Here is a 24,916-nt window from a genome sequence, read left to right as displayed (position 1 = left end):
TCCCAATGTCAACACAGAGGACACATCGGGCTTCCTTACCGCACTCTTTGGCTTTGTGGCCTATTTCCCCACATTTGATGCAGCTCTTCGATCTGTCATGTTTGTTGCTGCATTTGTTTGCAACGTGACCATAGTGCCAGCACCTGAAGCATTTTATAGGCCTTTGAGTAGCTCTTATTCTACAATTGACCCAACCTATCTTGATGTTTTGCCGCTCTGTTAAGGTTCTGGCCAATTCTGCTGCTACTCTAATAGAAGCCGTAAGTGTTCCTCCGTATGCTTTGCGAAGGGACTTGACGCAGTGTTCAGAAATATGGCTTCCTCCGCCAGTTATTTTCTGTAGGGCTTCTACGATTTCAGGCACCGTCGTGGTTTCGTCTAGGTCCTTAATCTCTAATTCCTGTTCAGGTACTTTGCATACTACCGTAGCATCTTTTCCAAGAACTGTGGAAATGGTGTTTCTTATCTCCTGCGTTTTATCTTTTTGATTTTTCGCTAGGATAAGAAGCATATCGCCCGTAGCCGTCCTTCTAATTTTATCAACACATTTGCCTATATGATCCGCGGAAGCATCTTTTTTGACCCGCTTAAGGATCTCGGCGTACTGATCCTTCTGGCTTGGGCGAATGATAAGAGCACTCGGACGCGTTGCTACTTTTTTCTTGGGTTGCTTTTTCTTTTTTACCTCTTTCCACTCCGAGTGATCGTGTGGAAGTGGCGGCTTTGGCTTCAGTTCTGGCCTTACCGTAACTGCTAAGTCCGCTGTATTAGCTTTTCGCAGTTTCGGTGCCTGGCTGATCTCCAAGGGTGAAGAGCGTTCCGTCCTTTTGACTTTTCGCGTTTTTCGGCTCTTCGGTGTTGCCGATTTGCTTTCTTCTTCGGTTTCTTTTACAGTCGTGTCCGAATACAATCTGTATAGAGACGGTGACGTATGCACTTCTCCTACGGATGTGGTGGCGTTTGATTTTCCGACGCTTCCAATTTCCCTGGTGATCTTTGCAAACGATGTACCTAGCGCGGCCACATGTTTGCGGATCTCTCCATGAACGTTTAATTTGCCCTTTATGTACTCCGCCAGGGCAGTGATTGTATTTTCGTGGAGCTGTAATGCCTTCTTCAGCTCCATATTACTTTCATTTTCGTTTGTTTTTTTTATTAATTTATCCATGCTGTTCCCACGAGAACCTAGGGAAATATACAGTCCGCTTCGGCAGAGCCCCGGTTACCGAAGTAAGGCCACTTAAGTACGCCTGAGGTGGGACCTGGTACCCTCAGGGGAGCGCTTGCGACGACCATTCCCTGTCGCCTTCCAGTCCTGGGCACGCTAGACCACTGACATCGGGTTGTGTTTTGTCCGCGAGGGCTATTTTATTTCACCCCTACCCTGTTTCGCAAATTGCGACTCTCGGGCTTTCCCCTATCCGCAACCTTGGGGACGCGCCACGTAGCAGTACACCTCAGCCCGTGGTGTTTGTGTGTGTATGGTTGTGTTTAAGAGTGTATGACTGCGTAAGTAAGAGTGCATATGAGTATGTTTAAGTGTGTACACGTGTGTACGAGTGGATATGAGTATTTACACCTGTGTATGAATGTGTTTAAAATGTATGACTGCATAAAAGGATGTACAATTGCATATTAATATGTTTGTGTGTGTATGGTTGTGTTTAAGAGTGTATGACTGCGTAAGTAAGAGTGCATATGAGTATGTTTGAGTGTGTACACGTGTGTACGAGTGGATATGAGAATTTACACCTGTGTATGAATGTGTTTAAAATGTATGACTGCATAAAAGGATGTACAATTGCATATTAATATGTTTGTGTGTGTATGGTTGTGTTTAAGAGTGTATGACTGCGTAAGTAAGAGTGCATATGAGTATGTTTGAGTGTGTACACGTGTGTACGAGTGGATATGAGTATTTACACCTGTGTATGAATGTGTTTAAAATGTATGACTGCATAAAAGGATGTACAATTGCATATTAATATGTTTGTGTGTGTATGGTTGTGTTTAAGAGTGTATGACTGCGTAAGTAAGAGTGCATATGAGTATGTTTAAGTGTGTACACGTGTGTACGAGTGGATATGAGTATTTACACCTGTGTATGAATGAGTTTAAAATGTATGACTGCGTAAAAGAATGTATGTTTACATATTAATATGTTTGTGTGTGTATGGTTGTGTTTAACAGTGTATGACTGCGTAAGTAGGAGTGCATATGAATATGTTTAAGTGTGTACACGTGTGTACGAGTGGATATGAGTATTTACACCTGTGTATGAATGTGTTTAAAATGTATGACTGCGCAAAAGGATGTACGATTGCATATTAATATGTTTGTGTGTATGGTTGTGTTTAATAGTGTATGACTGCGTAAGTAGGAGTGCATATGAATATGTTTAAGTGTGTACACGTGTGTACGAGTGGATATGAGTATTTACACCTGTGTATGAATGTGTTTAAAATGTATGACTGCGTAAAAGGATGTACGATTGCATATTAATATGTTTGTGTGTATGGTTGTGTTTAAGAGTGTATGACTGCGTAAGTAGGAGTGCATATGAATATGTTTAAGTGTGTACACGTGTGTACGAGTGGATATGAGTATTTACACCTGTGTATGAATGTGTTTAAAATGTATGACTGCGTAAAAGGATGTACGATTGCATATTAATATGTTTGTGTGTGTATGGTTGTGTTTAAGAGTGTATGACTGCGTAAGTAGGAGTAAATATGAATATGTTTGAGTGTGTACACGTGCGTATGAGTGGATATGAGTATTTACACCTGTGTATGAATGTGTTTAAAATGTATGACTGCGTAAAAGGATGTACGATTGCATATTAATATGTTTGTGTGTGTATGGTTGTGTTTAAGAGTGTATGACTGCGTAAGTAGGAGTAAATATGAATATGTTTGAGTGTGTACACGTGCGTATGAGTGGATATGAGTATTTACACCTGTGTATGAATGTGTTTAAAATGTATGACTGCGTAAAAGGATGTACGATTGCATATTAATATGTTTGTGTGTGTATGGTTGTGTTTAAGAGTGTATGACTGCGTAAAAGGATGTACGATTGCATATTAATATGTTTGTGTGTATGGTTGTGTTTAATAGTGTATGACTGCGTAAGTAGGAGTGCATATGAATATGTTTAAGTGTGTACACGTGTGTACGAGTGGATATGAGTATTTACACCTGTGTATGAATGTGTTTAAAATGTATGACTGCGTAAAAGGATGTACGATTGCATATTAATATGTTTGTGTGTGTATGGTTGTGTTTAAGAGTGTATGACTGCGTAAGTAGGAGTGCATATGAATATGTTTAAGTGTGTACACGTGTGTACGAGTGGATATGAGTATTTACACCTGTGTATGAATGTGTTTAAAATGTATGACTGCGTAAAAGGATGTACGATTGCATATTAATATGTTTGTGTGTATGGTTGTGTTTAATAGTGTATGACTGCGTAAGTAGGAGTGCATATGAATATGTTTAAGTGTGTACACGTGTGTACGAGTGGATATGAGTATTTACACCTGTGTATGAATGTGTTTAAAATGTATGACTGCGTAAAAGGATGTACGATTGCATATTAATATGTTTGTGTGTATGGTTGTGTTTAATAGTGTATGACTGCGTAAGTAGGAGTGCATATGAATATGTTTAAGTGTGTACACGTGTGTACGAGTGGATATGAGTATTTACACCTGTGTATGAATGTGTTTAAAATGTATGACTGCGTAAAAGGATGTACGATTGCATATTAATATGTTTGTGTGTGTATGGTTGTGTTTAAGAGTGTATGACTGCGTAAGTAGGAGTGCATATGAATATGTTTAAGTGTGTACACGTGTGTACGAGTGGATATGAGTATTTACACCTGTATATGAATGTGTTTAAAATGTATGACTGCGTAAAAGGATGTACGATTGCATATTAATATGTTTGTGTGTGTATGGTTGTGTTTAAGAGTGTATGACTGCGTAAGTAGGAGTAAATATGAATATGTTTGAGTGTGTACACGTGCGTATGAGTGGATATGAGTATTTACGCCTGCGTATGAATGAATTTAAAATGTATGACTGTAGGTAGGAGTTGTGTGTATGAGGTTGTACGAATATTTCGAAGTTTCGGTGATGTATGAGTGATGTGATACATGTTTTGAGTGTATGAACGTGTATAATCTCACCGTTCTTCTCCTCGGCGATGACTGTTACTTCTGCGGTCTTCTGTATCGCCTCCTCGCTCTCCTCCGGGTTGGTTATTGTTACGATTGGATTGTTTTGCTGTAAGAAAATTTATTTTACCATACATACATAGTGATGTGATGATTACCATACAAAGGTGATCAAAAAGTAAGTTGAAATTTTCATTTAAAACACCCGGGCATTAGGAAGGCGGGTAATTTATTCCTAGGTAATTAGCACTGTCTATAACATTAGTCAAGAGTGTTTGTTAAAAGGTATAATTATCTCAGAGTTAGTCGTTCAACCACAGTATATCCTGATTTAGCTGTGTGATTTCTGGCTGTTTTTCACAAGATTGAGGTGATAAAAACCTAATCGAACATCTTGAAGGCTGTATAACATAAAACTATTCCGACTGTCTCAAGAACTGGAAGAAACGTAGTCAAAAATGCTTTTTATAAGACGATGATTACTTTGAAGGTGATGAAATTGATTTGGAAGAATGTATTAAGAATTTAAATAACTTTTATATCACAATAGAAGGCTTTAAAACAGTGATTCCCAATGTGGTCTATACCGACCCCTAGGGGTCTATGACAACCTGCAAGGGGTCTACATCAGCGATAAAAAATTTGGGGGTCCATAAAATGAAAATGGGGGTCCATGATAGTGGATCTCAACGCATACACTGATAATACCTATTTACTTACATCATACTATCTTATAATATCAAAACATTTACAATATTTATAAAAGTACCTATGAAGTAAAAAAATTGCTTATGTTATTTTATTTATAGTTCATTTTGTTTATTTAATGTTACGTATATTTTACATAACAGATACAAAATTTTATTTTGAGTAGTTTTAATTTAAATTCAATTAATAAATGTATAAATTAACATTTGTTTTTACTTTAAGTTTTTAACACTAAACTTCACTACAGTTAGAAATTTACAGGAAATCAATATCAGGTAAGTAGGGGGTCTGCCCAACACGGAAAAACATGGCAAGGGGTCTACGACACAAAAAAAATTGGGGAACTCTGCTTTAAAAGATGCCTATGAATGAAATTATACTACCTCATATTACAGTAAGGCTTTGGACTTCTTTTTATCAATATAATCCCACTCCCTTACAAACCGTATTATAAATCTACGGGACAGATCTAGTCCAACAGTGGGCGTTTTACGATTGACATCATTAAACTCACTTTAACAATTTATTATTAAAATCATGACGCAAATTGAGAGTATTTTACAGGGTGTCCCATAAATCAACGCCTACAAAAACTGAGGGGGGGGGGGAATATAAAAATAAGGCACCCCCCTCTTTTAAAAATCGAAAATTAGGAATCCACTAAACAATTTTATCGTGACGTTGATTTATGGGACACCCTGTATGTATTTAATATACACATGATCAGAAAGTAGAAATGTAGCATGAAAGATAGATAATAGACCGAAAGAGAGACTAAAATATGAAAGAAGAGAGAGAAAATAAAAAATCATGTGAAAAATTAAATTGCAAATAAAATCCCTATCCCACCATAAATAGGGGCACGAGAGGCCCCCAATAGCGGGGGTCATTAAAAAAAATATATACACATGATATAGTCGTGTATGACATATAAGTAAATAGATATATTAAGTTAAAAAAAACCTTAAGGTTGTTCTGTTGCAGCAACTCCTGGCACTGCCTCCTTCTTTTTTCTTTCAAAGCGTTGATACGAGACATCTTCTTCGGATCCAGTTCCGTCGTGTTGACACATCCTGGCTGTGTTTTATTGCGATCAATATATAGGATGTTTAAAATTAAACATATTATCAAGTGGACTTTAATGTATCTAAGACCTACTCAGGTATTTACTGGAATCAGGCGTTACCTTGCGGAAGTCCATCCTAAGTAAGAAAAGGACCAATATTTAGCCACTTCCGCACATGCAGTCGTAGTCGTGCAACAAAGTGCACCGCCCGCCAGCCCGCTGATAAATGCGCATGCGGTAAACAATGCGAATCACACAACCGCCACAAAACTACTCAACACGTGTTTCACCCCACCACGGGGCATCTTCAGGAGTTATGTTACACCGATTAGGGCCAAACATAGAGACAACTCTATGTTTGGCACTAATCGGTGTGAGGCTAAATATTGGTCCTTTTCTTACTACTCAGGTAGTTACCGAAGGTGTAACCATAGTAGATATTGTTAAAAAGCACGAGTTACAGAACCCTCTGAACAATAAACACTGAACCATCCAGAAGTGTCACAAACACGCGTGACCTTGAAGTTATTTATATATTTTTGTGTACGGTTCTCGGAAATTCTAACCGAGTACTATCTCGAACTTACTAGAACCTTATCCGTAGTATAAATAAGTGTACTCCCTATGTCGACAGTTTAGTGTTGTTTTTAGAATTATAAGATTAAGATCTACGATCAGTGATGCAAAGTGACTATTTGGTAAGTTATTTGGACAGTGATTTCTTGAGCAATTTGGAAGCGAAGTTTGGACTGAGCGAAAGTATACTTTGTGTTGAAGTAGGGTGACCATCTGATTTGTGAATAAAGGACTCCTTGTGAATCAGTGGTGTTTCATTTCGAGTCAGAACATTACGTAACAATATATATCTGGGACAAACCGTCCAGATTGGTCAGTTAAACTTCGAAATGGGCTGTGTTTTTTTTTATTATTATGGTCCCCACTATTGGGGGCCTCTTGTACCCCTATCTTTGGTGGGACAGCGACTTTACGGGCAATTTATTTTTTCACATAGTTATTTATTATTTCCATTCTCTCCTTTCGTTCTTCACATATTCTTTCAATCTATTCTTTCATGCTACATTTCTGCTATCTTTTCCTTTTACTCTGTGACCTTTCATTCCTCCCTCATTATATGTTACATTTTATCTTTATTTTTTTTCGTTTACATTTTTATCACATTTTGAGTTACGTTTTATCACATTTTTTCTTATTATTTAAAATTTTTCTTATTTTCTTTAATTATTATTTTTTTGTATCACTTTTTTAATTATTTCCTTGCAGTATGAGAGGAATTCTTCCATAGTATCCTTTCCGCCTATCAGGGAGGCTATTGACTCCTCCCTGATTTTAACGCCAGACCGGCACTCGGATTCGAATGGGCTGTGTTTGAAGGCTCCGGACCATCGAAGGTTGTTGACCGGGTGTTGCTGGTGATGATATATAGCAATGGTCAGGGTCTGAGAGCAATGGAGAGAAATAACAGATCCTCGGAAGAACCAGGGTCAACCAGCAGTCAAAGAAGACCACGATATAGACGCAGCATGGGTAACCAACCTACTCCCACTGCCCCCCACTAGATGTACCGATAATTTAGATCCTGGGAATTCGGTGAACAGTAAGATCAGTCATGGTGATCATTGGAGGCCATTGCAGTGGACATTGCATATAATGTATACCATATGTGTCTGGCTGGTTTTAATGACATTAGGTAGTTTTAATTTAAAAAAAAGATTATTGTTATATTTAGTTTCGATTTTTTTTAATTGTTACATATATGTACCTAAAGTAGTCTTAGTTTTTTTAGGTCCCTCTCTTTTTATGCCCCTCTCTTTTTAGGTCCCTCTCTTTTTCTGCCCCTCTCTTTTTATGCCCCTCTCTTTTTAGGTCCCTCTCTTTTTATGCCCCTCTCTTTTTAGGTCCCTCTCTTTTTATGCCCCTCTCTTTTTAGGTCCCTCTCTTTTTATGCCCCTCTCTTTTTAGGTCCCTCTCTTTTTATGCCCCTCTCTTTTTAGGTCCCTCTCTTTTTCTGCCCCTCTCTTTTTAGGTCCCTCTCTTTTTATGCCCCTCTCTTTTTATGCCCCTCTCTTTTTAGGTCCCTCTCTTTTTATGCCCCTCTCTTTTTAGGTCCCTCTCTTTTTATGCCCCTCTCTTTTTAGGTCCCTCTCTTTTTATGCCCCTCTCTTTTTAGGTCCCTCTCTTTTTATGCCCTCTCTTTTTAGGTCCCTCTCTTTTTATGCCCCTCTCTTTTTAGGTCCCTCTCTTTTAAGGTCCCTTTTTTTTTGGGGACCTTCCGTTCCCATTACAACTCTGGTAAAGTATTTACATTGTTCTAAATCTCTTATATTAAAATTATACTTCACATCTCTATCTTTGTTCACATTCAAATTGTCTACTGTTCATCACCTTTCTTCCATCATCTTCCTTCCTGGATCACAGCTAGCTACATCATCAAAGCAAGTAAGGGTTATTACAACATTAATGTTCCGGATTTAAAAATTCTTATTCTTATATCTATTTGCATTAAGGAAATTTTAATTATCAATTATTCACTGTCTGATCCGTCAAGTATATGTACTATTTACACGTTCCAATATTTACTAAGTAGAAGAATTTAAATTTTCAAAAATAGTTTTAATATATATATATATATATATATATATATATATATATACTATATATACTATATATATATATATATATATATATATATATATATATATATATATATATATAGTATATATTCACATATACTTATGTGTAGTTTATGTATGAACTAAATGTTATAAAAGTTGCCACAAAATTGAGTCCTTCAAATCACAAAAACAACTCACACACACACACACATATAAATATATGTATGTATATATGTATACACATATGTGTGCGGCGATTATGGTATATCGTCTATAGGCTGAAACGTCGATATATAAATATCTGTGTGTATGTGTATATATATGTATAAAGATATATATGCCCGATAATCTCTCCATACAATATCAGTGTTAAACAGAACTCACCATCGGCCGATGGACATCCCAGAATGCCCTCTCCTGGCTGTCCAGGACTTTTCTCTCAAGTTTATCTCTCTTCTTATCCACCTGGAATTAAAAGATTTTTATTAATACAAATTTCCATGCTACAAAAAATACCATAGCACATAGGTACGAGGAACCACTTGCCAGTTCTACAGACTTCAATTTGAGGAGTATGCAGAGAAATTACACCAAATAACTCCCTCCATCTCTCTTCTATCAGACAACAAGATTTCCTATGAAATTCTTTTCACCTTCACTAAGTGTTTCACTAATACTTCTATAGAGCGAACAGCTAAGATTTGGAACAAACCTTCTGGAGTCATTTTTATATTCATATTATAAATTAGAAGTCTTCAAGACAAGATTTAATAGGTATAGGTGTACAGTACCCGGCTATAAATATTGCACATCGACCTTTGGAAAGAGACAATCGGCTACGTAGAGCGCTATCTCTGTCGCACGATTGACAAAACATCACATAGGTAGTGTGCGACAGAGATAGCGCTCTACGAAACCGAAATTAGCCTATTGTCTCTTTCCAAAGGTCGATGTAGAACTTATCGCTTAACATGAGAGGTCAAATGCTTCGCTATAATAAAAAGAACTGTTTCTACGGTATGAAATTTAAGAAATATATACTATACCCAATGTATGACCACATATTGTAACCTATTCATATATCAATATATATGATATCATATAATATTTGTTTTATGTATACATGTATTTAGATTCTAGAAGTGGTATGAAATAAGGCTTGATATTTAGAGGGACCATACGCTATTGAAGAACAAACAATTCGGTAAAATTTTCTGTTAATATATTTATTATGCATGGGTTCATACCACATGACATATATACTATATTTCAGAGTATATACCAGTGATTCCCAAAGTGGTCTATATACCCTAGGGGTCTATGACAACCTGCAAGGGGTCTACGTCAGCGAAAAAAAATTTGGGGGTCCATGAAATGAAAATGGGGGTCCACAGACTGGACATCATTAGCCGAGGAGATTCAAGTTTAACCCTTACAAAATTGACGTCAAATGTTGATAATTTATTATTAAAGCATCAGGTTCATCCTTCTCATTGAAAATATTGACTTATTGCTTATGTTATTTATAGTTTATTTTATGTTTATTTAATGTTACGTATATTTTACATAACAGATACAAAATTTTGTTTTGAGTAGTTTTAATTTAAATTTAATTAATAAATGTATAAATTAACATGTGTTTTTACTTTAAGTTTTTAACACTAAACTTCACTACGGTTAGAAATTTACAGGAAATCAATATCAGGTAAGTAGGGGGTCTACCCAACACGGTAAAACATGGCAAGGGGTCTATGACACAAAAAAGTTTGGGGATATATATATATATATAGCTTCTAATCGATCACCCACCATCTGTTTACAAGACCAGCGAAGACTTCTCAATCCAACCAATCAAACAAACATGTCCGACTTGGTCTCAGCACTCTAGTCCAATCAACCAGATCCCAGTTCCAATCACCAACATGGAGACACATGAGTGAACCCACTTACCTTGCTCTGTGCTTCCGCTTGCATGAATATAAACTCCCACTTCCTGCTGAACATTTTCTGGAGTTTCGCCAGGGATTCCGCCTCATAGTCCGCCAGTTCCAGGCGAGCTTTGTTCTGCATGGTCCGCTTGCAGAGGTATACAGCATAATCGGTGTTCTCCGGCTCCCACTGGTTAGACGGCCAGAAGTACGGCGTCTGGAATCTGGAAAGATGTATACACAGTGACCAGTTGTTATAACTTTTTTTTCTTTTCGCATACAGTTCTACATATAGCTTCAACGAGGTAATGTATACCTTATTTATAAGTAAAAGCCTGTAAACTTTTTACACCTATTTCCAATCACCCTGTACAAATTTATCACTCTGAAACTCTATTGAAAAGTGTAGTAAAGAGAGTTAATATATAGTACACCAATACCTCACTTTGCGTCGTGGTTACGTTCCAATAAAACACGACGCAAATTGAAACGCCGCAAAGTGAATTAAGATTTTCTATAGCAAACCATGTAAAGATCGAAGATAGGTTCCGGGGTTACGAAAATACTACTTTTTAAAAAGAAAATTGAACAAAGTAAACATTTAAAAAACATAAATAATATAACTAATAAATAAATTGGAATGATATTTACCTTTTTTGTAACCAGAAACAACACGTAAAAATTTATATAAATTTATTATTCTCTTTTAAAAAAAGCACAACACACTACGTAATCGAAACTGAACTAAAATTATCAAAACAAAGTGAAAATAAAACTGTATTCATTCATTTTTGCGTTGATTTTTAGTTAGAAAGGTAATCCCCGAGTTTTGATGGCATGTCGCAATTAGAAACACAAGGTTTGCCATTTTTTAGAAAAAACAGAAAATTTTATATTAAATTAAAGACTCGAACCCAAAACAACGCAACCTCGAAAATCTAACGACGCACAGTGAAAATTAGTACTAAATAAGCAGCGACGCAACTTCGAAAAAACGCAAAACGAAACGACGCAGAGCGAGGTAATGGTGTAATATGGATTTTAAAAAATCTCTTTCTTACTATATTATCATTACATTAACACATAAACACATCAAATATTCCAGCTAAACAACTCCCACTATTGGACATATATCTCCTTCATATATATCCTATTGGACCAATTGATACTACCCTTTCTCCAACGTCTTTGATCTAAAAAAGTCATCTGTCAACAACGTGGGTGGACATTCTTCCTTTAGTCTGTGGTGGTCTACTCCAGGACCTTGAGGTCCCAGTGGTACCTGTTCTGTGCGATATATGGATAGATATCTACCCTGGAATTGCAGCTCTGTTAAAAGACATCACCTCTCGAAACACCTTGAAGAGTATATACGGAGAATTGGTGGTCCAGTAGACCAAGCCTGTAGATCTTCAAGGTCTTTGAGGGGGGGACCATGTGTCTAGCAAGAAATGAAGTGGAAGTTGAGGTGGCTGCCAAACACGACATGGATATGAACAGGAGACAAGACCTTGGGCATCTGAAAACGCATTGACCAGGATCCTACTCATCCAAAGTAGTGGACATCTCAGCAATGGAGCCCATTGTTGGTGATACTCAGAGCGTCAATGGTTTAATATATTTATATGTATATATATATATATATATATATATATATATATATACACACACATATATATTGATTTTTATTTTTCGTATTTTATAATATTATTTTTTACACCCTTAGACATTAAATTCGTGTATTTTATAATTATACATAAAATATATAGTGTTGAAATAATAAAAAAAAAACAATAATTGTAAAAACAAAGGCACGGACGCTTATGTCTGTGAAATATAAATTAAAAAAAAAATTACCATTAAAATGGTCACCATCATGACCTCACCTGTAGTATGTATTGTCGTTCTTGACTGTCAGGTTGTGATCGTCAATAGGGAACAAATATCCATGAGCCGCTAGGAGGTGGGCGAAGTGTATGGCTTCAGAAGTCTCGTCCAGACGGTAGTGGCGCATCAGCCAGGACACCAGGTCCGTGCCGGTGAAGACCTGGAAGTCACATTTTATTGGTCTATACCGATGTTGGTTCAATAAATTTTTCTCGAATTTTCCTCAAGTCTTGGTGCCATCTCCAGAGATCGACACCATGACCAACCTTCCACTGCCTCCTACCTGACTTCTGATCTTAACTGTCTTCGGCCCACCTAAAGGGGGATTCAAAATATCTTATTCTCTATATACCTAATTTTTTGAATCGTCTATAACTTTAACATTATTAGCAACAAGCTACCACCAGCTCGGAACGCTGATATAGCTTTTCTGAACTATATACTAGTAAAGCTAATAATAGCCTAGCTCTTAACAAGCTGAAGTCGCAGTAGCCAGGGTCTTAAGGTTCTATATTTGAGACCTCTGGTAAGCACAGGTCAGGACATCAAAGCATAAGGTGGATAAACGACTGCTTCTAACTAGTTTTATTGAAAATCTATGGACACCTATGCCCAGCAGTGGACATTTTATGGTATAAATTATAATGACAGCTAAAGAAAGTTTCAATATACTACTGCGATCAAAAAGCAAGGTGAAATTTTCATTTAAAACTCCTTGGTAATTTTTTTGGTAGGTTGGTAGGACGTGTTTAAGATTTGCCAACTTCTGGCTATACAGCAAATTAAAATGCCAATACACAGTTTGGATACAACTTAGGGTATTTATTATCTAACTTAGGATACTAAACCGAATTAAAGTATATTTTGAAGACTAATATAGTCAAATATCTATTCAAACTGCTCTGATGCCTGGAAAAAGCTTTAACAAAAGTGTGTTTCATCAGATAGTGTTCACTTTGTAGGTGATGAAATTGATTTGGAATAATAAATAAGGAATTTTGTATTGTATAAACCAATTCCCAATAATTTTTAAACGCAGTAGCTTATTATATAACATACAATATTTACTTAGAAAAGTTCCATATAGCATTTTGGGATAATACAAAAACATATGTCAGCAGACTGACCCACTTGTGGGCCCCCTTTAGGTGTAGCTACAACATGCAAAGCTCCACCTAGTGGGGGCCCACACATATCATCATCACCACTCAAGAATTTTGAACGAAACCATCAACTGTATTACATCACTTACCGAAGGTATTTTACTCATAAAACTCTTGACTGTCCTCACCGGAACTCCCGTATTCTCATCTTGCATCTTCTCTATGATGGCTTCCATCTGCAATGATCGAAAGGTGATTAAACAAATAAAAATTGTAAAAATTGTTAACAAAATAAAAACATCACTATTCTCCGGGAACATAGAAGTAAGTTAAAAAATCTATTTTTGTTACAAATACAGCAGACAGCTTATTATAGCTTCATGTACAAGCTAAGTAAGCTGTCTGGATAGTGTAAACATCCAACATGCTGTCTAAGAAAAACAACTAAGTAACTTAATTGACATCAGGTTTTACCAGAGGTTTAACTTAAACTCACAGGGTTCCAAAATGGACTCAAATGGAAGCAGTGGAGTCCCAAAATTAGCTTAAAATATGTTTAACACATATATCATAGAATAACAATATTACTTTACATGGTTTATAATAAAGAAACATGGGAATAATGCAATTTGATTATTATCAAACATTTGACGACAATCAAAAATTTAACACATATGAAACAGCAATATTATTTTATATAGCTTTTAACCAGGTTAGCCTCGGAATAATGAAATTTGATTACTGTCAAACATTTGGTGGTAATCAAAAATGTAACACATGAAATAGCTATATAATTTTATATAAAGTTTTAACAAAAAAACATTGGGTTATTGAAATTTGATTGGTATCAAACATTTTTTGATAATCAAAAATTTATAGTTTAAAATTTATAATTATATAGTTTTTAATGAAGAAATAATGGAATAACGAAATTTGATTACTATCAAACGTTTGATGGCAATTAAAAATATAACACATGTATAGCAATATTATTTGATATGGTTTTCAAACAGTTTAGACTCAGAATGATGAAATTTGATTATTATCAAACATCTGATGGCAATAAAAAGAAAAAGCATTATATATATTGAAACAAAAAACAGGACTTAGGTTTATTACCTTTAAAGTGGTGAATGTATAGCTCATTTGATATATACCTGGCATACAATGGTTGGAAATATGTCACATTGTCTAACTTTTATATATCTCTTTTTTTACTAATATTTGACAGGACAAAAACTTTTGGCAGTTGCACGGAGAGACAGTAAACAATAATTAATTTTAATATGTAGTAATATATATTAAAAACGATTTTTCATACTATATTGCAGAACATATATATAATTGACAGTACACTATACACTAGGAGTGGCCCAAGCTTTTTGATAGTGCGATCCATCGTTCGAAATTTGAAATTTATTGGCAGCTGCAATTTAATACGCAATAGAATGATTTTATAAAAAAAAAATCCTATTTATTGAAATTATTTAAACATAAATACAAACTATGTGATATGAAGTTAGATATATGCACACGTATATGACAGCACTCCTAACAATACTTAAGACGCCGGTTAGTTAATTACGATCGGTGTTTGGATTTCGCTAATTCTATGCTGGAATAATAATAATTATTATTCACACCAGTAATTTGTTCCGATTTCTCAGCAGCTGATATGGTTTATATAAATTTAAATATTGAAATAATTCAACAATCAAGCCAAAATTAATTATTTAATTAGCCGCAGTTTGGCCATCCGTGCTATGTAAGTACATTTTAAAGCATTTACATATATAACCAATCACCCTGTATAGATTAACTTCTGGAGTCAGTTACTCTGGTTGTCAAATGAAAATATTACCTTCTTGTAGATGAGATAATTGGGTGACTCCTCCGGTGATGGAATAGAGACCATCAGAGCTTGGACATTGGGCGGCAGATTTGCAATCCCCACCTCCTTTTTCTCTTTCTCCTTATGAATATCCTTGTCTTCTTTTACACATTTAGACTCTCTGTAAAATTTAAACATTACTAAGTATATTTAAGTCAGTTAAGCATTAAAATATGTCTTTAATATTTAATGGAATCGGGCGTTATTTTGCGGAAGTCCATCCTTAGTAAGAAAAGGACCAATATTTAGCCACTTCCGCACATGTAATCGTGCAACAAAATGCACCGCCCGCCAGCCCGCTGATAAATGCGTATGCGGCAAACAATGCGAACTACACAACTGACACTGTTAAATCACTCAACACGTGTTTCACCCCTCCACGGGGCATCTTCAGGAGTTATGTTACACCGATTAGTGCCAAACACAGAGTCTCTGTGATGCACGACTTCCACTGCATGTATGGAAGTGGCTAAATATTGGTCCTTTTCTTAAATATACCTTTACCGGAGTACATATTCAAATTATATAAGTTCAAGTTTTAAATAGATGTCATCTATAATAATAGAGGACTGTGACGTTGGTCAACTGGGTTCGCTTCCCATGACACAATTTAATATAATTCACACAGAATTCACAAACAAGATTCTAGTGTATGCCCAGCGTTCTCTGCATACCGTAATACCACACTATGATCACCAACACCCTTACCCAGTATTGCAATTATAGCATATCCCTGCATTGATATCTTTAACAGAATTCTATGCCCTACAATGGGCATCTGAGTGAAACTATTCCTATTTAAGCTGTTTGTTACTGGTCCTACTGGAAATCTATGAAGGAGGGATGTCCAGCTGTGGACCTCTTACAGCTAAGTAATGATCGGGTTCTTCTGTCTTTCTTCTCAAGATATACAAGTGTTTACTGTATATATATAAAGAAATAAATATTTTTTTAATCGGACCATATAAACAGATGTTATTTAAATACATTTGTCAAGCTAGTACAGTTTATCAAATGTTTAAATACGGGATTTTGCAAATGTTTCCTTGTTCGACCACCATTTACCTTATTTATAGGTCAGCAATTATAATGCATCAATCAAAATAACCTTTATCTAACATATTGTTTTTGTATGTCACACTACAATATCCGAAACAATACACACCACCAGACCAATACAGACGGCTTAATATATTTCATGACAAGATTTCTAAGATACATTTTCTTAATTTTATTTCCTACCCTTGTATCATGCCCTTCTAATAAGGATCATAACTGTTTTTGTAAAGTATACTAAATGACTCAAGAGGCTTTTATCGCCTTCACGTGAAATTGAGTGCAGTATGGAATTTTAAGGCTTTTATATCTTACTAATATGTTTTTAAAGGATAAGCCGCAGCAACCTCTGTATAACGCATGATGTAATAAATAATGCATAAATGTATTATTGATTAATGCTAAATGAGAGACATTGTGAAGGATGAAAGAGGGAAGATGAAAGTAGGGGGGTATATATCCTTATCCCTACAACGACATAGAGAAAAGAGTATTTTTAAAAGTAAAAACTCCTCTCACAACTGACACTTCCTGTAAACCATCACTTCAAACTGACCCAGGTGGACCCTCAGCACTCTACAGGTGGCTCAATGGTGGTCTACGTTGACATGACAAAATAAATGGTACACAATTCGTAAACGAGACTATAAGACCTGTCTGCTATAATGAAGACCTTTTCATATGAACATCACCACTGGCATTATATGAAGATATTACAAGTTTCTATATATCATAGAGCTAATAATGTAAAGACAGTGCCCATATATATGTATATATTATGCCTATGTTTTATTTTTTAAATATTGAACAGTCACTTAAAATATTTGATATATTAGGGGACCAGAAAGTAATGTTGTTTTCTTAAGTTAAATTCATACGACTACATTTTAACAAGTTTTTATTTCTAATCAACATTATATTCACCTTCATTATTAACATCTATTTGCCATCTAGTATACAAAATCAATGGTAGAGCGGTAACAATTCAATAAGTTTTTCTGTAAAATATGTAGACAGAAATGACTTTACTTTCTGGTCCCCCTAACATAATGCCACACTGAAATTGCTCTGTAGATATCTTGGAATGCCTATGCCTTGCAGTGGGTGTATGTATGCTGAATAAAGACTAGAGAGGTTCAAACTCATGTCAAATCAATCCTCCTCATCCTTGCATCATAACCCTCATTACCAAGGATAATGTCCCTTTATATTAAGTGTGTTAACACTTTCTGTGCCAGTCTGTCTTTTTTGGACCAGAACCCCACTTTAATATTACCCAAATTTATATACATTTGCCTGTTACAGGTATATAAAAATGCTTTTGGCCAAAATTATGCTAACTAACAATAATATACAAAAAAAATAAAATAATGGTCTCCAAGGACTTTTATGTTTTGAATCGGAAACCATGCACCAGCAAGTATAGCAAAGAATCTCTACCCATAGATGACCTTATTAAGGTCATCAAAGACCCTGGATTGTAAAATGACCACCCACAAAGTGGACTTAACATCCAGCTAAGGTTGTCTGAAGAAACTGAATGCAGTTTCCTTGGAACAGATCTTATTGTAAATTTTTTGAGTAGGCATATGTCCATCAGTAGACATCTTATGGATGAAAAGATGATGATAAATATATCCTTCTAGTATGTATATGTTAATTTGTAAACATATATGTATTATATACAACAGATATATAATACATACTATTTATGTTTATAAGGTGGTGTTACCCAAACTTTTTTTGTTTCATGCCCCACTTAAGTCTTATTCTTATGTCCTCCTATGTAATATACACCATTTCAATATTAAAGCCATGTAACTCCATGGCTTTAATATTGTCAAGTCCATTTTCAAATTGACTTAATTTAACTAGTGTCAAGTCCATTTTCAAATTGCCTCCTTGTGGGGTGTGGGCCCTGTGTTGGGAAACACTGCTATAAGGCATCAAGTCCTCCTGTTTAATATACTAACTGGATGACAGTCAAAGGATATCGAATTTGACTCAAACAGTTGCCAGAGAAAGAAGATAAAGCAGAAAATGCAAGTACATCTTGGAACTGCTGCCACACTTTGGAGCCACAACAATATGAGAAAACCTTTCTGGTGCAAAGTATCTCTTGTTTCCTGTACATCATTGACAAGGATAATCTGGTCTGGTATCTGTTAAATTGAATATTTATCCAGGTTATTGTTATTGCATAGACAGGAAGATACAGAAGGCCTAAGTCTACACCTATTTTATATTTGATTTAAGATATAATTTACTTAGAATTTACTAAATAAATTTAAAACCAATGAAGGTGTTATAATTTAAAATCTATATACAGTGTGATTGAATTAGTATGAAAGCATTGAAGGGGCAAATAAATAGCTAATAAAATCATCCTGTACTGATCCAATTTGAAACTATTGTAATGAGACAAAATTTAGACTTCTGGTAGTACAAAGTCTTCATAGACAGCTGGTTAACAATTAATTTTTATATATCTGAATTTGAACATATTTTATCATGACATTATTTATTATTTCTGAAACCACTACATGTACAATGCTTCACTTATTTTCAAACACCCGATTTCCAGTGCGGTATATCGGTGGACATCGATGTTTTTCGAGGTCAAATATCAAGGTTAATTACAGACCTTGAGGGTCCTTGCTGGATAGCTTTCTGCCCCACCTTCTCTGAAGAATTCATCGTCACCATTTTAGTTCTGTATTGCACAGTTTTACGGATAATAAACGAAACTTCACATACTATGGTTTATTTACGACACTGCAAATGTTTTACACCACTGTTCAGTCCACGCACTTATTGCAAAAATAATTATTTAATATTCAATTATTAAATCGATTTTATTATGTATTTTCATACATAAATATGTATTTCTGTAACTTTTTTTATTTGCGACATGAACTGACCCGAAAACTAATATATATTTAGGATTACGTTGGAATTTATTGTATCAAACCGACATGACTGTCTGAAGGAACTAAGTGAGTTTATTATAGAGCAAATATCATTTATAATTATTTATATAAATCGATTTGTAATAATATATTAAAAATTTAATAAATTCAAGCGATTTTCAATTCCACTTTAAGTCGGAAGCACCGAATGTCACACCCATTTTATAACATTTAAATAACAATTCCTGATAGCGAGAATATTGTTTTATTCATGAAAACTAATCGAAGACACATGAAAATTAAATCTGAGCATTTTTCCGTAATTTCACGAAATGTCAAAGGACAACCGCCATTTGACATGTCCACTATTTTTCAATAAGTAGTACATGTTGAAGAGAGATAGCATCTATTGTGTTACGTAGCTCCGAAAGGGATAGGCGGTACACTGAACTATAATCCGGCGAAATCCAACATATTACTTCACTGTTCAATATCCAAACAAAGTAATACACATTTTAATTTGGTACATTAAAACGATAGAAATCCGCGAATGGCGCATGTGTTTACGTTAGATTTTATTGAACGCTTTATTTGTGGCTATTTTTAGAACAGTGTGATTCATCCGCGAGGAAAACTAATTGCCAGGTCAAATGTGTTATTTATTTACATTTTCTAAATAACAATCATTACATAAGTAATAATACACTAAAAACCATATTTGTAAACATAAAACCTAGTACATGATACAAATTATAGATGGCGGCACTCATTATTATTTCTTATCGCATTACTTTTGGCCTCCGTTTTTGGCCACCCCTCCTTCACCCCTATCTTGAGTGGGGTGGGCGTTTTTAAATTATTTTTTAAAATTTACAATCTCATTTTTATTTTCTTACCCTCCTATTTATTCATTGATTCATTTATTATTCTTCAGAATATCTTTCACTCCTCTGGTGCTTCTAGTCTTCTTCTAAACATCACCTTCTTTTCATCATCTCCGCTCCTAAAACATCACAGTACTTTATTTACATATATCTCAGTACTATTTAATTTAAGTTTAATTGTTTAACTTTTTATGTTTCTTAGTATATTTATTTTTAGTTTCTAATTTTTTATTGTAAAATTTTTCGATCTTGTCTGATCCTTACTAATCTGTGGTTGTTTTTATTGATTGTAAACTGTAATCTTTCTGTGGAATTTCAGGAACGAAAGGGGACATTTTTCGCCCACCAGAAAGGTGATGTTTCTTGGCTTAATCTTCAATCCTATCTCGATCTGCTATTACATTTTTTGTCTTTCGAATGCGAAACAGCTGGTGACCAGCTACACCACGGTCTGGTTCACCCCCGGGTTACATAAGTACGAAGAACTCTCTTTGAGTTTAAACTAATGAATATACTCAGAAAATCCCTTGTTTTCCGTGAACATCTGCACCAATATCGTGTTCTGCTGCACTTGGCGAAGTCCTGCGTGACGCTCGGGAAATATATTCAGTTTATTTGTTAATAAACGGATAATCAACAAATAATCGAAAAACTAAAGAAATAAATAAAAGAAACTCAGCAGTTATTGAAATATATACCTATTTAAATTTGCACTTTATATAAGACGAGAAATTTGTTAGAAACACTCTTAGATTTTAAGTTATTTTTGACTGGTCTAAGTTTTCTTATGCCTGTTCTAAAAGGCGATTGTAAAGATTTTTGGCTTGCAAGATTTGTATATGAGAAATATTATATTAATTATGTAATTACTAACAAACATGTGCATTTTCCTTTCTTCCTTGTATTTTTTCCCCAATGGTGGGAGTTATGGCCACTATCATATAGTGATCATATCTCGATATTTTTTCAAATGTTCCAATTGTGGATGTGGACGTGGTCAGACCAGGGCAAAGACTATCTCCTCTTGGTGTTATGCCGACGACTTTGGTAACAATGCGTTTTTGATGGTCGTCACTATGATTTCTGGTGATGTGTCCAAAAAACTCAATAGTCCACCGTGGGTTTATTCTTGAGAGCTTCCGTTCAGAACATATATACATATATATATACTCGAGAGCATTTCTGTCCGGACGGCTAACGGTTTCACTGGCGATGAGCCCCGCCCACTTCTGACAAGCAAGTCTTGTAGTTGCGATCTTAACTATGTCGTTAGTCCACCTAGTGGGGGACATTCCCACGCCGCGTTCACCGGTTCGTGGTGGCCTCTAGAGAACCCCAAAGACCATCAGTTTCACGTGCTGCGCTCACTGCCACCTCAGACGAAGGAAATAGAAATAGAAATAAGCTATAGGAAACAACAGTTAGTTCTAAAAACAGAAGATGGCTTATTACAATAATATGCAAACTAAGTAAGAAGTTATATTTCCTAGACTTTACTTTGCAAAATAAGTATGTCTGCAGAACTATGTAAACATCCGATGTCAAAAGAAAATCAGCGTGAGGAACATCGGATGGTCATAGCATCAGTTCTCGGTTTGGCTCCGGAGGAAACCCTGGCCACCAGAGCACCAGCTCAGACTCACAGAGTCCCTAAATCGACTTTTAGATAAGTTAAACAATAGAATAAGACATAAATATTCTTGTATTAACATATAAAATAAGTTATGAGTGATATAAATATAAATATGGTCAAAGCTTGATGAATATATATCACACACTTGAACTCGCAGACGTTACAGAACCGTTCCACCCGGTTCGCAACCGGCGCGTAGTTCCAACGTAACATCGACCTGTACAGTGTCCTCAAACTTGAAACCGTTCAAGAGTTCTTCCAGGCATGCTCAAAGGTATACTTCGAGGTTTCCTCTCACCCCAACCCCCATAGCAAACTCCACTCTCTACTCTTCCTGCACCAGAAACATCGTAAAGCATCCTAAAGACTTCAGATCACAAACTTCAGACATTCTTAACTCTGCGCTAATACCGCCACAGCAATAGTCACTCTACTGACGTTAGTTCACCGCACGAAAAAACGCGTGCGATGATCAAAAACAAAACACCATACTCTTCACTTACCAGCGTGGGCGATCCGAGATGGGATCAATATATCTATTGCCGAGTGGTCCACGTGTGCCGTTATTGGGGAAAATAATTAAAAATGAAAGGGTATATATTTAATAAAAATGGGTAGTGGGCAGAAGGCCTGGTCTAATTTTGCACCGCAGCTCGGTACTCCCCTGATGGTAGTGGTGGTCAGCTGCACGATCTCCCAGGACTGGTCAGGCGGCAGCAAGTCGAGAGCAGGGAGCGCCGGTAGGTTGCAGTATGTGTCGGTTCCGGTGCAAGGTTATATGAATTCAACCTCAAATAGTAGGTGATTTTAAGTGGAAAACTCGCAGTGTAAAACTCGCACCCCTTTGGGGTGCGAGGCGATGTAAAGGTTGTGGCGTGAACTAAATGATGCCCAGAGAATGAATAGGACCAAGACGTGAATTTATAACGTTAATTCTAATTGGCCCCGGCGCGTGAGAAGACACGTAGCTGGTGCACGCAACCGACACAAAGAGTGTGCGTCGGTGCGTGAGACGACACCTAGCTAGTGAACGCGACCGAGGCCAGTATCCTTCTCCGGGCAATCTGTCTACTGCTGTCGCTGGTGCGCGGGCGCATGGGAATTTTTGTTATAAAAACAAAGATCCGCTAAACCAATAGCACGCTCCCACGACCCCACGCCACTTGAGATGTACCGTTACCCGTTAAGGGTTGAACAATTTTTTGCTGTATTGCGATTTATGAGATGTTTCTCGTGCTTATATTTTTTTGGTAAAAATTTTAACTGAGATTTATGGGACGTTAACTTGCAACGTTACACACGCTGCTCTCTTATCCTCACTCCACACGCACCACACCAGCACCAACCAACTCCATCGGAGTATCATAGGTAGGTTCTGAAATCCGTTGCTCTAGTTCAGTTTATTTTATTTTCTTTATTGGAGATATACAGTAACAAAAGGCAGTAAGAAAGTACAAACTTAGAAGCTTAGAAATAAAAAATTAGTTACAATTGTTACCTTATAACTATTTCACTGAGAACATATTATTATTTATAGTCAAACGATGAAAAAAACAAATAAAAAAAGTTCTTTAGTATAGTTCACAGACCCTTCACCTCCGTGAACTCATGTCAGTCAAAGCTGAAAAAGCCTGTGTCATTAATATCTTTGAAACAATACAATACAATATATAATATACGCACTTCTATTTGGTACTTTGTGTTGTTATTATCTCCGAGATCTACCAACTGTGGAAGAATTCTTAAGTATTAGGAAAACGCTTTTTTTATGGCCCCCCGCTATTGGGGATATCTCGTATCCTTAACTTATGTGGGTGTTCGCAATAGTACCAACAAAAAATAATGTTTTAGTTAAGATTTTATCTATGGTTTGGCGAATCTGTAAAATATGTTTTTATCTATGCTCTCTCTCTTTTCCCTCCCGCTACCGAGCACACGTGTTTTCGCTTCCTTGTAAAATTAATTCTCAATAAATTAATTCCTTTTCTGGACCAAGGCCTTTTAATTAAATACAGTCCACTAGTACAGTACAGTCAATCCCAATCTTATACAGTGGGAAAGGGACCTTTATTTTCAATTTATATATCCGTACTCTTTTTTCATTCGTCTTTATCTAACTTCCATTATTGAATTCTACAATTCCTTGTATCTTCCCTTCTAATCTATTCCTCTCATCCATCCTCAATAACTGCGGTTTACAGTCTATTATTTACAATGTATCACGGATTTTTTGTTCATTATGTTTTCTTAAAGTTATTTTTATATGTACGAAAAGGATCAATATATAGCTACTTCCGCCATGCAGCAATAGTCGTGCAATAAAGTGCATCGCCCGCCAGCCCGCTGATAAATTTTAAAAATTAGTACCAAAAACAGAGTAATGTTGCTCTTTGTTTGGCACTAATCGGTGTAACATTACTCCTGAGGATGCCCCGTGAAAGGGTGAAACACGTGTTGAGTGATTTAACGGTGGCAGTTGTGTAATTCGCATTGTTTGCCTTATGCATTTATCAGCGGGCTGGCGGGCGGTGCACTTTATTGCACGACTACTGCTGCATGACGGAAGTAGCTATATATTGGCCATTTTCTTATATTTAAAAATACTTCCGCAAAATAACGCCTGAATCCATTAGATATTATTTTTTTATCACAATTTATTTTAGTTACATATTAATTTTTTTTTCTAGCTTTCATTTCTTGTGTGTTTATATTTACATTTAATTTTTTTCTATTACTTTTTTTAATCACAAACCTACAGTAGCTGAGGAAGCTCTTTTTCGGTCAAAATGATGGCGATTGTTGCCTCCTTTATCCTTGTGTCTATTCGGCATTCGATCTCGTATCGGAGTCCTTCGACGCTAGCAAAACGTTTAGTAATGGTGGAAAGAATTTCAACCGTGTATATATGTCGTGAATCCATGCATCTTCTTGTCTGATAGAAGAAAAGAGATGGTGGAGTTATTTGGTGTAGTTCTAATGCAGATGCTCCCAAATGCAAACTAGAACACTGATAAGCTGGCAACATTTCGACGA

General features: G+C 35.9%; 1 protein-coding gene across 1 annotated transcript in view; it reads right to left on the bottom strand.

Moving 5' to 3' along the window:
• The window catches only part of RSG7 (Regulator of G-protein signaling 7), a 47,343-nt gene extending 28,090 nt beyond the window's left edge, over positions 1–19,253 (bottom strand). Inside the window, exons 1-8 of the mRNA XM_068771158.1 lie at positions 19,102–19,253; positions 15,372–15,522; positions 13,660–13,746; positions 12,407–12,567; positions 10,543–10,744; positions 8,977–9,057; positions 5,857–5,970; positions 4,184–4,294 (exon numbers count right to left, since the gene is read on the bottom strand). Of these exons, the coding sequence (XP_068627259.1) occupies positions 4,184–4,294; positions 5,857–5,970; positions 8,977–9,057; positions 10,543–10,744; positions 12,407–12,567; positions 13,660–13,746; positions 15,372–15,522; positions 19,102–19,163 (969 nt within the window). The 5' untranslated portion in view covers positions 19,164–19,253. The remainder of the gene's footprint in view (positions 1–4,183; positions 4,295–5,856; positions 5,971–8,976; positions 9,058–10,542; positions 10,745–12,406; positions 12,568–13,659; positions 13,747–15,371; positions 15,523–19,101) is intronic.
• Positions 19,254–24,916: the final 5,663 nt, after the last annotated feature.

This window comes from Battus philenor, unplaced genomic scaffold (assembly GCF_028537555.1).
Source record: "Battus philenor isolate CCGP_79_NKW_IND1 unplaced genomic scaffold, ilBatPhil1.0.hap1 SCAF_30, whole genome shotgun sequence".
Classification (NCBI taxonomy): Eukaryota; Metazoa; Arthropoda; class Insecta; order Lepidoptera; family Papilionidae; genus Battus; species Battus philenor.
The sequence above is the reverse complement of the archived record's forward strand: the minus strand, read 5'-3'. Positions and strand labels throughout refer to the sequence as shown.